The sequence below is a fragment of the Centrocercus urophasianus genome, unplaced genomic scaffold (genome assembly GCF_019232065.1).
Source record: "Centrocercus urophasianus isolate 14NV4802_14NV808 unplaced genomic scaffold, USGS_Curo_1.0 seq_14, whole genome shotgun sequence".
NCBI classification, from domain to species: domain Eukaryota; kingdom Metazoa; phylum Chordata; class Aves; order Galliformes; family Phasianidae; genus Centrocercus; species Centrocercus urophasianus.
In genome coordinates, this window is record NW_024884586.1 from 51,891,414 (window position 1) to 51,905,670 (window position 14,257).

At 49.0% G+C, this 14,257-nt stretch overlaps 1 protein-coding gene across 1 annotated transcript in view; it reads right to left on the reverse strand.

The window, feature by feature from the left end:
- FANCM (FA complementation group M) overlaps window positions 1-14,257 on the reverse strand; it is a 60,055-nt gene that overhangs the window by 2,183 nt on the left and 43,615 nt on the right. Inside the window, exons 14-22 of the mRNA XM_042814340.1 lie at window positions 10,766-12,641; window positions 9,363-9,439; window positions 9,195-9,263; window positions 8,133-8,270; window positions 6,090-6,246; window positions 5,116-5,222; window positions 2,507-3,031; window positions 1,125-1,482; window positions 192-483 (exon numbers count right to left, since the gene is read on the reverse strand). Coding sequence (XP_042670274.1) covers window positions 192-483; window positions 1,125-1,482; window positions 2,507-3,031; window positions 5,116-5,222; window positions 6,090-6,246; window positions 8,133-8,270; window positions 9,195-9,263; window positions 9,363-9,439; window positions 10,766-12,641 — 3,599 coding nt within the window. The remainder of the gene's footprint in view (window positions 1-191; window positions 484-1,124; window positions 1,483-2,506; window positions 3,032-5,115; window positions 5,223-6,089; window positions 6,247-8,132; window positions 8,271-9,194; window positions 9,264-9,362; window positions 9,440-10,765; window positions 12,642-14,257) is intronic.

A 14,257-nucleotide genomic window follows, 5' to 3' on the forward strand; every position in this document is an offset into this window, starting at 1 on the left:
CGGCGAGAGAGGTGGAAGCAGGGATCATTGACAGCCACAGCATGAAGAGATTGAGATCCATGAGGAACAGCACAGAGCTGGGGATGGGAACTGGGGGAGCTCTGGGAGTGAATTCAGCACAGCCAGCACCCTGAGTGTGAGACAGTGAGAAAGCGAGGCCTCCAGAGCCCAGGGTGCTGCCCTGCTGTTACCTGTTGACCATCGTCCTCACAGAGCTGAAGTGGTGGCACATGTTGAGAGCAGCCAGGTAGCTGATGTTGGGAATGCTCAGGTAGAAGTTGAGCATTTCCTGCTTGTGCCCCTCCACCTCTGTAGGCACGCAGATGGCAGCGTTCTTCCTCTGCTCCAGCAGGGCCAGCTCCTTCAGCAGCACCGCCGTCTCCTCTTGGCAAGAGCTGAACAGAACCCGGATGCCGGCCTGGAGCAGCGCAGCGAGTGTGACATCGTAGTGCTGCGTCCGCTGGAAAAACCTCGAGGTTTCCCCTGCAGGGGGCGATACGGAAATCTCAGTGCAATTTAAGTGCTACGTTACTGTGAAGCAGTCATTTGTAAGGGCAAGCAGCCCAAGGACCCCCTGCTCTGAGATCTCACAAAAACCAAGAAAAGGGAAAGCTTCTAAAAGAATGGGGGAGCTGTGGGATGGGACCGACTGGGTTATGTGAGAGGGAGAGGGAGGAAATAACAGCAAAAATGTAAATTGTAGGGAGAGATTCTTAGGAGAGGAGGAACGCATCCATGGTAAGGAGTGGGCAAGAGAACAGCACGGAGGGCTGAAGAGGTTTCACAAAGGAGAATCATGGAGGGCTGAATAGGCTACAAAGGAGAATCATAGGATCGTGTAAAGAAAGCACTTGGTTGTGTCCAGTAATAAATGAGCAGCGCTCCAGAAGAAGTGTAATGAGAAGAGATGGACAAAGTTGATGAAAATGCATCACTAATGAGTAGTTAAGTATCTCTGTGGATCTAGGTCAGCCCGTGACCTAATGAACGTACCACTCCTACAGAGGCTACAGGAGAGCTTTCAGTCCAATTTCAGTTCCACAGTTACACACACGGCCAGCAGGGCCAGGACCTGCGTGGAGCAGAGATCAGCGCCTCCCCCACCGCTGCCCCCAAACACCCACCTGGTTTGGTCCTGTCCTTCTCCACGATCACACACACTCTCTCAAACATGCTCCGCAGGCGCTGGATGCGCTGGGTGACCTTACTCCTGTTCACAGAGCTCAGCAGCTCCGACTGCAATTTCCTTTCCACTGCCATGCGGTTGCTGACAATGTAATCGCTGCTGCCCAGCGAGCAGACCTGCACCTTCACCCCATGGACGGCCTTCAGCGAGGAGATGACGTCTGTGCCAGAGGAGATCTCACGGCTGTCCACCAGAACACACAGCGCTGTGCCTCTGTCGGGCAGAGCTGCAGAGACCTTCATGGGGCCCGAAGCATTCCCAGCAGTGTGCTGCACTGAGCTTCCCAGCTGTAAGTGCTGCAAACCAACAGTGCGTCTGAGACATGACGGGAGTTAAGCGCAAAGAATGAAGGCCAGCTGAAAGTGCAGTTCCCAAAACTGATACTTAACGTGGCCTGTATTCCACAGAGTTTGGAAAAGTCCCATTCGTAAAAGCTTTTTAAAAGGTCTTACTGACATTGCAACTCAGGAACAATTTCAGATCAATACTTCAATCCCCTGCAAAAAATCTCCTGTATTACTTGAGCATCCAATTACTGAGCAGCGTGTGTGACAAAGTGTGCAGTGTTCACTGCCACTGATAAGTTCAACACAAGCTGAATGATGTAAGAGACAGAGGTGTAGCAGAAAAGCTTAAGGGTAGGGAATACAGCTCAGGATGTTTTCATTGAGGAATTCTAGAATGGCCTGGGTTGCAAAGGAGCACAGTGCTCATCCAGCTCCAAGCCCTGCTGTGTGCAGGTCGCCAACCAGCAGCCCAGGCTGCCCAGAGCCACATCCAACCTGGCCTTGAATGCCTGCAGGGATGGGGCATCCACAGCCTCCTTGGGCAACCTGTGCCAGTGCCTCACCACCCTCTGGCTCAAAAACTTCCTCCTCATATCCAACCCAAACCTCCCGTCTCACTTTAAAACCATTCCCCTTGTCCTATCACCACCCACCCTCACAAACAGCTTTTCCCCCTCCTGTGAAAAAGTGAACAACTATTTTAAAACTGCAATACCAAATTGTTAATTGTGTCTCTCTTCTACTGGAAATAGATCTATATTCCCTCACAGTTGTCAGACTCAAGAGCAACTGATTCCACACTTTCTTAGTACTCTATTGGGTGCTCAGACACCCTGCATGCAGAAAAGCTTCCTGTGGCAGCAGCAGGGCTGGGATCACAGAGCAGAGCCGGCAGCACACCTCTTCTCCTCCCTCACCAGAAGCACTCAGCCCCATGCTGTGCTGCCAGCCCTGACAGAACAGCCTCCAGAACAGGCTGCTCCTGCTGCACGCCGCGAGGCAGAGAGAGGTCGCTGCCAGCCGCCGCACCCACCTCAGCAGGAGCCGGGAGAGCCTCCTTCCCTGAGGCAGAGCGAGGCCCTGGGTGGAAGTCCAGCATTTCAGACACGGACGCCTTGCAGCCCAGCAGCCCCCCACTCTCTGCAGACTGACGAGCGCTGATGTCCCCAGCTGTTTTTTTATGTGGTACAGAAGAGACCGAAGGTGATGTTGTGAGTAAGGCAGCGTTCTCCTGTTCTGCCCTGGAGCGGGGTGACGCCGTGCCCTTCTCATTGCTGACACTTGTTTCCTCCCCACTAGAATCACTCAGGACAATAATTCGGGATGGCTTCTTCTGCCCTGGCGCTGCGCAGTTCTGTTCCTCCTTGGCCCTGTGGAGTTTTTTTCTCCGCCGAGTGAGGTACTGCTGTCTTCCACCACCAAAGCTCTCATTATTCAAGAGATCAAAGTTCACACACATCTCCTCCTCCTCGCTCGATTCACTTTTTTTGCACGTCTCCTCATCCCCCTCTGCAACACAGAAGCTGTCTTCTGCGTAGGTCTCGTCTTGCTCAGGGATCTGTGGGGGGAGAAGAACAAACCTGGTGAGAGGGAAGGAATGCAATAACTTATGGATCCAAGTTGAAGGAGGGAAGATTTAGGTTGGATGTTAGGGGGAAGTTCTTTACAAGGAGAGTGGTTAGGCCCTGGAACGGGCTGCCCAGGGAGGTTGTGGATGCCCCGTCCTTGGATGTGTTCAAGGCCAGGTTGGACGGGGTCCTGGGCAACCTGATCTGAATGTGTGTGTTTGGTGGCCCTGCTAGGCAGGGGGGTTGGAACTACATGATCCTTGAGGTCCCTTCCAACCCGGGTGATTCTGTGATTCTGTGATCTGTGATTCTGTGACTTTGCTCTTCCTCTTGGCCCACCTTTGCTTATCAACCCGGCCCACACACACACAGAGCCCCTGAGCTTCTCACACATCCACGTAAGATTTCATTGGCTCAGGTTGGATATTAGGAACTATTTATTCTCTGGAAGAGCAGTGCTGCATTGGCACAGCTGCCCTGGTTGTGGTGGGTCACCATCCTGTGGGTGCTCCAGAAGATGGAGGTGTGGGATGTGGCCATGGTGGGGTGGGGTTGAACCCACCTGGTGATCTTGGAGGCCTTTCCAGCCTTAACGATTCTGTGACTTGTCAGCAGAAAGCTTTCAGGGAACATCAACTAGCTAATAATGCCACTGAAGAGGTCTGTGCTTCAGGCAGGAATATTGTACTGCACAGGGCTGCAGGTCAATGCCACAGAAGCACACTCAGGACATGCTGGGTTTGCAGGAAAACCAGGCAGACTCTAAACACAGCACTACCATACAACATCAGCTCTGCACAGACACACACACCTTGCTGGCAGAAACACTTCATGGTGCCTTTATGATTTTGAAAAGGAAATGGAAGTTCAGGCTTTGCATCTTCAGTAGCACCCTGCCTCTGTGTGAACAACAAAGCTGACACTGTAAGCCCACGCTGGCTGGAAATTGAATTGCATGATTTGTTCTTATCTGCTTGCAAATCATCAGTGAGCACAAGCTGAGTTTTTGTTCATCACCACCAGCACCACCAAAGTTGTTTGTTCTCTTCATCAATACAGACCTCAGTTTTGTTTTGCCAAGGATGAGATACAGACAGGAGTATGGGAAAAAGAAATAAACCTCGGGGTAGGGGTGCTAAGAAACCATCCCAAGCAGCCATTGTTCCAGTTCTGTGATATATTTGGTCTCTATGAAGTAGAGGGGAAATTAAAGACTAAATAACTAAAAAGCGATTTGCCATGTGATGTACCAAGAGAGTAGAACAGAACAGAACTGAAAAGACAGTGCACATAGGACACATCTCCAAATTAGTGCATACATGTGACTGCGTGCAGCAGGGCAGCAGCCCACCTGGGGATCAGCTCCAGGGCTGCTCCTGCTCAGGACACAACGTGTTCTTGCAGGGCCACATGAGGGCTCAGGCTGCTGGAGGGCTGAGCAGCAGCAACGAGATGGCAGTGAGAGAGAAAGCATGCTGCTTCATTTTCTCATTCTTTATCACCTGTATCTGGGGAGCTAACCTTGCCTTTTGCTAGATGCATTGGCACCTGTTGGCACTGCTGGCTTGCCTGGATAGTGCAGGGCATACAGCTGGGTAACAGCTGCAGCTCAAAGTGCCACACTTCTGCTTTGGGGCTCCTTCTTCTTCCTGGAATTCAGTATAGGACAGGAAACATCGTGTGCTGAGTGAGAGTGGGCTTCCTGGGAGGTGCCAGAGGAGGACAGAGGGAGCAGAGAGGGAAGGTAAGCTGGTGGGCCTGGGGGAATCTCACGAGCCCTACGTGGCTCAGCAGTGATGACCACGACTCCTGCACTGGGATGGACGCAGAGCACCAGGCTGCTTTTGCTCCACACTGCTGACAGCCTCACTGCAGCCAAAGGAACGTGTGTGCTTCTATCACAGAGCTTCTGCATGCTTTCAACTTGAAAATCAAAATGATGCCAAAAATCTTTTCTTAGAACTTACTTTTTAGCAGCAATAGGCTGCAAACAACTCCTGAAGGTAGGACTGGGACTGAAATGCCATCACATGTAACCCAGCCTCACACAGACAGCAACTGTTTGGTTCCATACCTGTGAGAAAATGTCAGTGCTGCTGAATTCCCGATGCACCATTTTGTATCTGCTCCCCAGAGCTGGGCTGCGCACGGACTTCAGGTAAACACCTCTCATCTCAGAGTCTGAATTAAACAAAGACATTGCAGGACTATTAAGGATACATTTTTTCTTTCATTCTTAGGATACCTTCTTTTCCATGAGCCATTCCTTACAGCCTCCTACATCTGAAGTTCTCCACACACCCCCATAGATCCCCCCAGGGCTCAGCAGCAGTGTGTGCAGCCTGCACTTCAAGAGGGCTGCCCTTGAGTTAGAGAGATGTGCCCCAGCCTACAGCAGGGGGGTGGAACTACATGATCTTAAAGGTCCCTTCCGACCCAAACCATTCTTTGATCCAAGGATTCCAGAGATTTCAGTGGAGGAGGAAAATCCTGAACAACATCTGGGAATCTCTTAAATGGCAACAGGACGATTCCAGCATGCAAATATCCTAGGGAGAGACGAGGTTTAGAACCACAGGGTGAAGTGAATCTTGGCCAAAAACCAGCATCATCTCAGCTCTGTCTCTGCCAACATCACTGTTTATGTTTAACAGCGGTACTGCTATTCCACATCATATTATAGAGAAGACCTGCAACTTCAGAACTTTGTAAGTGAAATGGGAAATTCTGCTTCCATTTGCTCATAATGTCGTATGAGGGGTTGGCTGACTCGCAGTCAGAGAACTCCAGCCTCAAAATACCCATTTTCCACTCTGCACAAAGCAATTGCACAGCAGAGATTCCTGTGAAGACTTACTCCATAGGAAACCCATGAGAACATGAACAGTAAAGGTACAGAGATGGAGAGCACCTCATCTAGCACAGCTGAGGAAGTCACTGCTTACAGCTGAGGCTTGCGCTGCTTACACAGCAAGTAGCTGAGGGCTGCAGCTCTCACACAGCACTGTCACACCTCCCTTCACCAACCACACACCACACACCACTCACCATTTAACGCCTGTGTCACCTCTGCGTCGTCATTCAGGAATTGAGCCAGTGAGGAGCTCAGCTCCTTGTCTGTGTCCTCAGTCTCATCAGAAGAAACACAGCTCTCATCCTGCTGGGACAACTCAGCTTCTTCATCTAAAAACTGTCTTCCTGCATCCTGAAAAAGAAAAAAAGCCCCAATCAAATTTTCAGCCAGACCGATTCATTACTGCTACAATTAACTGATGTTACAGGAGGCTTCCCATTAAATGCTTCCACGGACTCAGAACATCAGCCAAAAGGAGAATCCGTCCCAAGGGAAGGTGATGGGAAGAACACAGCACTCAGGGAAATAACAGAGCACAGAGAGTGCTGAAGGGTGAAGCTGGACTGCAAAGTGCTGGCCAACCACACACAGTGTGCACTGCTGTTTGCACCAGGTTAATGCTGCAAGGAGGGGGAACGGCTGTTTGTCAGGGTGGATGGGGACAGGACAAGGGGAATGGTTTTAAAGTGAGACAGGGGAGGTTTGGGTTGGATATGAGGAGGAAGTTTTTCAGCCAGAGGGTGGTGAGGCACTGGCACAGGTTGCCCAAGGAGGCTGTGGATGCCCCATCCCTGCAGGCATTCAAGGCCAGGCTGGATGTGGCTCTGGGCAGCCTGGGCTGCTGGTTGGCGACCTGCACACAGCAGGGGTTGGAGCTGGATGAGCACTGTGCTCCTGTGCAACCCAGGCCATTCTATGGCTCTATGATCTCTGACTTTCAGCATTTCCTGAGCCTTTTGAAAGACCTGCTTGCACCAACTAGAAGCCTGAATGACAGGCATCATTAGCAGCCCCTTTCCTAGCAGTATTTTGATTATTACGAACTGCACTGGAGGTCAGCACTTAAGAGAAGAACTCCCAGTGCTACTGGTGATCAGTCTCCATCAGTCTTACTTCTGAAAGACCTGAGAGGATGAACTGCAGCATGGAAAGCACTGTGCCACCAGAAAATAACAGCGTGGCCACAGTCAGGAAACAAGAAGTCAGCGAGTTTTCAGAGGATGTGGAATTGCCATGTCCATCATTAGGAACAATTAGATAAGCTGATAGGTGAAAGAAGAGTGGAATTTCATGAGTATGTAAGTAACACCCACTCTTTTTATGAGCCTGCTGATCTCACCAAAACTGAATCACAGAACGGCCCGGGTTGGAGGGGACCTCGAGGATCACGAAGCTCCAACCCCCCTGTGCCATGCAGGGCCACCAACCTCCACATTTCACAGCAGCCCAGGCTGCCCAGGGCCCCATCCAACTGAAAAATGGATTTCTGGTCTCCACAATTATTTTCATGTCAAAATATAAAGAACTGATACCACAGGAAGGTCTCCATAAAGAGGGCTATCTTTAGAACAAAGTGGCACCAGGGGAGGTTCAGAGAAGGTATTACAAGAAGAAGGTTGGGGGGTTGGACTCGATGATCTCTGCAGGTCCCTTCCAACCCCTACAATTCTGTGATTCTGTGTGACACAAAGCATTGCTTCATGGTGAGCTGTGCAGACACTGGCACAGCCTGCTGGGAAGCTGGTGCCGCACTGCCAGGCAGTGTTGGAGGGCATCAGCACAGGGCCCTCCTGATGTGCTGTCACTTGAGGTCAGCCCCGCAGAGTAGCACTGGACATGGTAAGAGCCTTCCTGCCCAACTGCTCTCATTCTCAGGCCATGACACATGTAGACACACAAGCTCTAAAATGAATGACTCTCAAACCAGTGCTTGAGCTTTCTGCCTTTTTTGTGGCTTTTTAAAACCGGATGCAGACAAGTTAGATTTTTTTTTTCTTGTTCTCACAATTTGAACACAAAGTTAAACCTCACAACTTCTCTTTTAGTTTGTTTGCTAACACGTGCTGCTCAGGTTCACAGAGACATTTCTCTGAACTAGATCTTCTGTTGCAACCACGTACGCTTACATTTGTACATACAAGCAGGACAATGCAAAGCAGCTAAACGCACTGCAACCTGAATGCCAGCTGCTCCAGATGCGTGCTTCAGCCCACTCAGAGGGCCAAGGAATGCCTTACCTTATGTGGAACATTGCTCCTGACCTTCTGGCGTTTCACACCTCTCAGCTGTGCCTTGGTGCCCACTGCTGAGCAGCCCTCGCTGCTCCTGTTTGGGTTCTTGTGAAAATCCACGCTGTCATCACTGGACAAGTCAGACTGGAGGAGAGTTTCACAAACACTTCAGTAAATAAGAATAAAGCAAGCCACCCTTCAGTCACAGTCATTCTTCAACATCTGGCATTTCCTAAGCAACACCAGATTAGTGTAATTGATTACACATGTCAAAATGATGCTAATCGTTCTAGGAAATGCAAAAACTGGGCCTTTCAGAATAGAACAGAAAAACACATCATTTAGGGTGAAAAATCAGATTAAATGTGGTGTGAACATTGTTTTGGTTCCAAGTTTCGCAGAAGGGTTATTGACTGCCTTTCACAAAGCTCAGTTCCCACACCTGCACCAAACAGCTGCAAAATCATCGTAGGAGACCCTGCAGGAGAACTGAAGGAAGGAAGCCCTGCAGGCTGAGGGAGTTCAGCATGGAGAAGAGAAGGCAGCAGGGTGACCTCATTACAGCCTGCAGTACCTAAAGGGAGCCTGCAGACAGGAGGGGAGTCAGCTCTTGGCAAGGGGAGATGACAGCAGGACAAAGGGAAATGGTTTGGAGTTGAGGGAGGGCAGATGGAGGTTGGATGTCAGGGGGAAGTTGTGTGCTGTGAGAGTGGTGAGGTGCTGGAACAGCTGCCCAGAGAGGCTGTGATGCCCCGTCCATCCCTGGAGGTGTTCAAGGCCAGGTTGGATGGGGCCCTGGGCAGCCTGGGCTGCTGTGAAATGTGGAGGTTGGTGGCCCTGCATGGCACAGGGGGGTTGGAGCTTCGTGATCCTTGAGGTCCCTTCCGACCTGGGCCGTTCTGTGTTCTGTGAAGGAACAAATGGCATCCTGGTGTGCCTTGGGGCAGAGGGCAGAAGCTCTGTTCAGTGACACCTTCCTACTGAGTGCAAATGGAGTGAACGCTTACAAGCACACTCCATAAACAGGTTTACACTGTTTCCCCTCCTTAGCACACAGCCCCCACTCACCACGCTCAGCAGATGTTGGCGCTTCCTGACGGCACGAACTGGAGATTCAAAATCACTGTCATTCACAACCTGTGCACAGAAAGAAGAATAATTGCAGGGAGACGTTTGTTCTGACGTTTGACGCGCTCGGCATTTTGCTCCTCTTGTCTTTTCCCTTTTAAGACTCACATCAGGAGACTTCAAAACATTCTTTCTCCTATTTTTCCTCTGGAAAACAATCTCCTCTTCGCTTTCACTGCTGGTTCCTACAGAAAAAAACAGTAAGCAACAATGGTAAGGAAATGTATTGTCCAGAGTGCAGTATTGCTACAACTGAACAACCAAACTCCATCTCTTATAAAAGTACCTCCAAAGGAGATTGCTTATTGATCTGTGCTGCAGACACTGCTCTCTTTAGCCCTTTTAATCAAAATAAATACTCTCCAGTTGAGATGTACAATAAATCCCACTTTCCTGGAGATTCTCCGAGAGGAAATGATTTCCCCAGGCAATACAGATACAGAGAAAGGGAGGAGAAAAATGGAGCAGGAGCTGGGATGTGCAGAGAAGCCCTTAGAAGGTGAGTTCAAGTGTTACACCTCAGGAGACTTTCTGTCATCTGTACAACTTCGGATGCACTGAAACAAAACCACAACTCACCAAGCAGTCCCCTCTCTACTTGTATTTCACAGAACTGCAGCCTTTCTGCTTACCCCCAAAGGATTGCTTTTGCTGAAATAGAGAGAACAGGATCTCCAAGCAGCGTACGAGTGGAGAAGAATGATGGCCACTTATGAGGTGCATTTAGTGGATGGAAATTATCAAAAGCACTTAAAAAATAAATAAATATGTTGCTCCCAAATCAGAGAAGTGCAGAAAATAAAGTCAGAATCGATCCTACAAAGAGCTGATGTTTCAAACACAAGCCAGGCCAGTGCAGAGGGCATCAGCAGAAGATTTAGACACGTCAGTTGTCATGTAACTACAAGAAAGAAACTCATCAGTAGAGCTTCTGCTCCTCAGGAACAACGATAGAAAAATGTGCAAACATGCACACAGGGAGTGAAGCACAACAGATCTGATGGTTATAAATAAGCTACTGAGAGGACTGAGAAATGGCTTTAAAGGCAGGTGTAGCTCACATGGCTGCACTGTTAGTATTTGTGGAGAGTTACCAGCACTTTAATTCTGACTGCTTTCTCCAATATGTACGCATGCACTTCAGCCTCAGCTGGGTAAGTTAGAATGCAGGACATTCTACTGTAACATTCTGTAACATTCATACTGTAACATTCATATGTTACAGGAGGCTGAAGGTCTGAAAAGCCTCCTGATGGAGCCAGATTGAGAAACACAACCATTATTCCCCTCTTCTTCCATCTTAACCACCTAAGTCACAACAGCCAGCTGAAGATCATAGAATGATAAAGGCAGGAAAAGAGCTCCAAGATCCCGAAGGCCAACCCTACCTCCACCACACCCAGTGACCACATCCCTCAATGCCACATCTCCAAGGTTTTTGGAGTCTGAAAGATATTGGATTCAGCAGTATTTGCTTAAACATGAAGCTAACTGTACTCTGAATTCCCTACCTTCAGCAGGAAACACACGTGAAGCATGAAGGTTGGTGCCTTCCAGGTTTTCAGTTCTTCCTCCAGTGGAATCAAGTACATCCAAGGCTGAGCTCCCGAAGCTCTTTCTCTGTGAGTCTGCATTGACTTTATCCGTAGGATGAACCTCTGGAATTTCCTCCCTGACAGCAGAGAACACGTTCTTACGAATCCTTTTGGCAGCTCCAGCACTGCTAACCTTCCTGCCCGTTGGGGTAGAAGGTGAAGGAGGTGAGGCTCCCTGTGAGCCACGTCCCGTCCTGCCCCCTGGCATCCCCCTCACGTTTCTGCCCTGCAAGGCCAGTGGTGTGGAAATGTTTCTTCCCTCTAGATCTTTGCAATCCCATTTTGGGGATGTTTGAATCCTGCAGCCGTCGTTCAGAGATGTTTTATTGGCGGCGAGTTGCACATGCGCACGGCTCCCCGAGGCACCGTTTAATTTGGGGGTATTAATGGCATCCGTGTCTTCTTCAAAGATTTCCTTCTCACACTCTTCAATGGAAAACCCCAGATCGAAGTTAACAGAAAACAGTTCCTGGGAACAGTCCCAGAGGTCACTGGTGTGCAGGGCCTCCTCAGCAGCACTGCCGTGGCCCCGCGCTCCCCTGGGTGCCGCTTCCCCCCGCGCTGCCCCTTCACTGCAGGCCGTGTCCCCATGTGGGCAGCCCGGCCCTGAGGGAGGCAGCTGGGAGTCTGGCCCTGCAGTTGGCCAAGCAGGGTGCCTGCCTGAACCCGACCTGAGCGAAGGTTCCGCGTCCACAGGCGTCGTTTCATCATTTGCTCCGTAGATGTGCTCATCTTCAAACAAATGTATGCTCTGCTCTTCACCAATAGTCACTTTTCTCTTGTTTGTTTCTAGAGCTCCATCTCTCTGAACAGAGTGTTTATTTGAAGGGTTATTTGTGTGATTTGCTGTGAGTTCCTCCTTGCCCAGCAGACTGTGGAAGCTGCCATCCCACGGAGGTGCAGCAGCTGGTGGTGAATTTGAGGTAGGTTTTGAAATGCAGGCATTTACAGAAGTACTCAGGTCAACAGTGACCTCCAGCTCTGGACTTTCAGCAGGCAGCAGTGAGTGACTGACTTCTAAGGAAAAGTCTTTGTCCAGCAGTTGCCCTGAATAACTCCTGCAAGACACCTTTGGAAGAGGGCACGGTGTTTCCTCCTGTCTCAGCAGCTTTTCAACATCTTCAAGTTTACTGACAGGAGGAGGAGAATGTGCTAACAGCCTCCTCACACTGGAAAATGTTTCTTCTGGCCTAGAAAGCTCTTCAGAGGAGCTCACAAGAACAAATGAATCCACGTGTGATTCTGGGAGATAAAATAAGTCAGAGGACACAGATTTCTCAGCTGTGAAGTTGCTGCAACCCAAATCTGTGTGGTTCAGCCCCACTGACCTGCAGTGCTTATCTAGCAACCTGAGATCCTTCACTGCTGCACTTACATGAGTTACAGTACTCTCACCATCACCACATAAGTCATTAAATTCATTTAAGTCAAATGTCACCTTCTCTATTTCCTCCTCCCTTTGACTGCCCTGCTCAGCACTCTCAACCAGAGTGAGCCTTTTTGCTGAGCAAGGCTCTGAAGCATTGGCATCTGTAGGCAACTCAGGCTCTTCCAAGTCCAGTCCAGGAGTTCTTCTGGAAGTCTTAGTGTTTGTTTTAAATACAGAAAAGAATTCTCTCTCATTATCACTTACATCAGGTACAAGCATTCTTTTTGTGTGCGCCATGTCTCTTTTAGAAGAGCGAGTCTTCTGAGCAGACGTGGAACTGCTTGAGGAAAGATGACTTTTATTCCTGTGAATGTCTTCAATACGAAGGTGAGGCTGAAGCTCCAGTTCATAGCTGCAGTCCCCCTGGTGGAAAACACGGCGTCATATTTACTACAAATGCAAAAAGGCCTGCAGGGATTTGTCACGAGAATATTTACAACAAGTGACAAAAATAACACAGGGGTTATCAGAAAGGTTAAAAAACAACAGAGGAAATGCTTTGCATTTAAGGTCACAGCTCTCAAAGAAAATGCCTCGCTGCAAAGCCACGCTTGAGTAATCAAACCTGGGTGTTTCAGAAAGACAGAAAATGCTGTGCATGAATAAGGACAGCACTAAACAGAGCTGCAGTGCACAACATTCCCTGCTGCGCAGGAGCAGCTCTCAGAACATAACAGCTTCACTTCAGCAACTGAAGGCGCCAGGTTTTACCTCCTCAGCATAAATTCACTAAATTAACTAGTTAACAATCAACTAACAGCGAATTCAGAAAGGTGGAGGGAGCATAAGAAAGCCTTATTTGAGGAACACCAGAGCCTGTGGTTCTCTGTTCTCGTGGTACTACTGTTCTTAATTTGGCTACTGCATCCATGGCACGTGAAGAATGTCTCACTTCTATACTCTGCACTTTGCTTTTCACAAATGCACTGAGCTAGGCAACCAACTAACTCTTAGAAACACAGCTGAAGAAAGCCCAGCAGCTTTGGTGTAGCTCCCAGAACTCCCAGGAGGACAGCCTGGATTGGAAAGCTGCTTCTTACTGTGCTTCTCCCTCTCTCTTTTAAATTCAGATTGCAAAGTAAAGGCACTCAATCTCTAACAAAAAGCAGAAAGGCCAAAGGAGGCTCTGTAGCAGTGGTTTCAAACACTCTTCCAAAGTATCAAAAAGAAGTTTTAAACTTGCTTCACTAACAATTACTTCTTAATGGAGCAGTAATATCTAAAGACAAGGCATTTTCTAGCAGCTCAGTCACAAGGATCCCTAGGCTCCTTGATCCTTGCAATAAAACAAAGTACCTTTTGCTGGATGAGAAAATGACTTCTGACCTTACATACTTCCTGCACAATTAACAGTCTCCAGAAGTCTTACCAGACAAAAGTAGGAAAAAAATAAGGTTCTTGCAACCTTAAATTCCTGAACCTTCCTCGCTGTCCCAAGAGAACATTATTAGAGAAGTTCTGTTTCAGCTTGTGCTGGCCACCACTCAAACTCCAACATCCTCCCTTTGCATCCATTACCCTTCTACCCTTCACTAACTCTTCACAGGCCAGACCCTTCACTTCCACCACAGGTACCCAAGCAGTGCACAGGCTCTTCTTGCATGGACACAACCCCTGGGCTTCACTCACAGAGAACATGACTCTCATTTCATGGTCTCTGCATAATGGAGCTGAGCTTCCCCTGGCACTACTTGAGGCCACCAGCTCTCATCCCTCAGTTGCTCCCCATAAGCTGTGTGCTCCAGACCCCTCTGTTGCACTTCTCTGGACACACTTTAGAAGACTTCTGGATAACAGAGGAATCAGTTTATCCTCCAGCAACTTTTGTGCCTACTAAAAAAGCTTCTCCTGATGCTCTGGAGGAAGAAATTGTGTCAAAAACGTTTGGGGGAAGTTCAAGTTCATTATACACAGCCAGAGACCCTTAAAATTACCCACAGCCGATAAGTCTGATGACATAAAAACCACTCTGCAGCAGC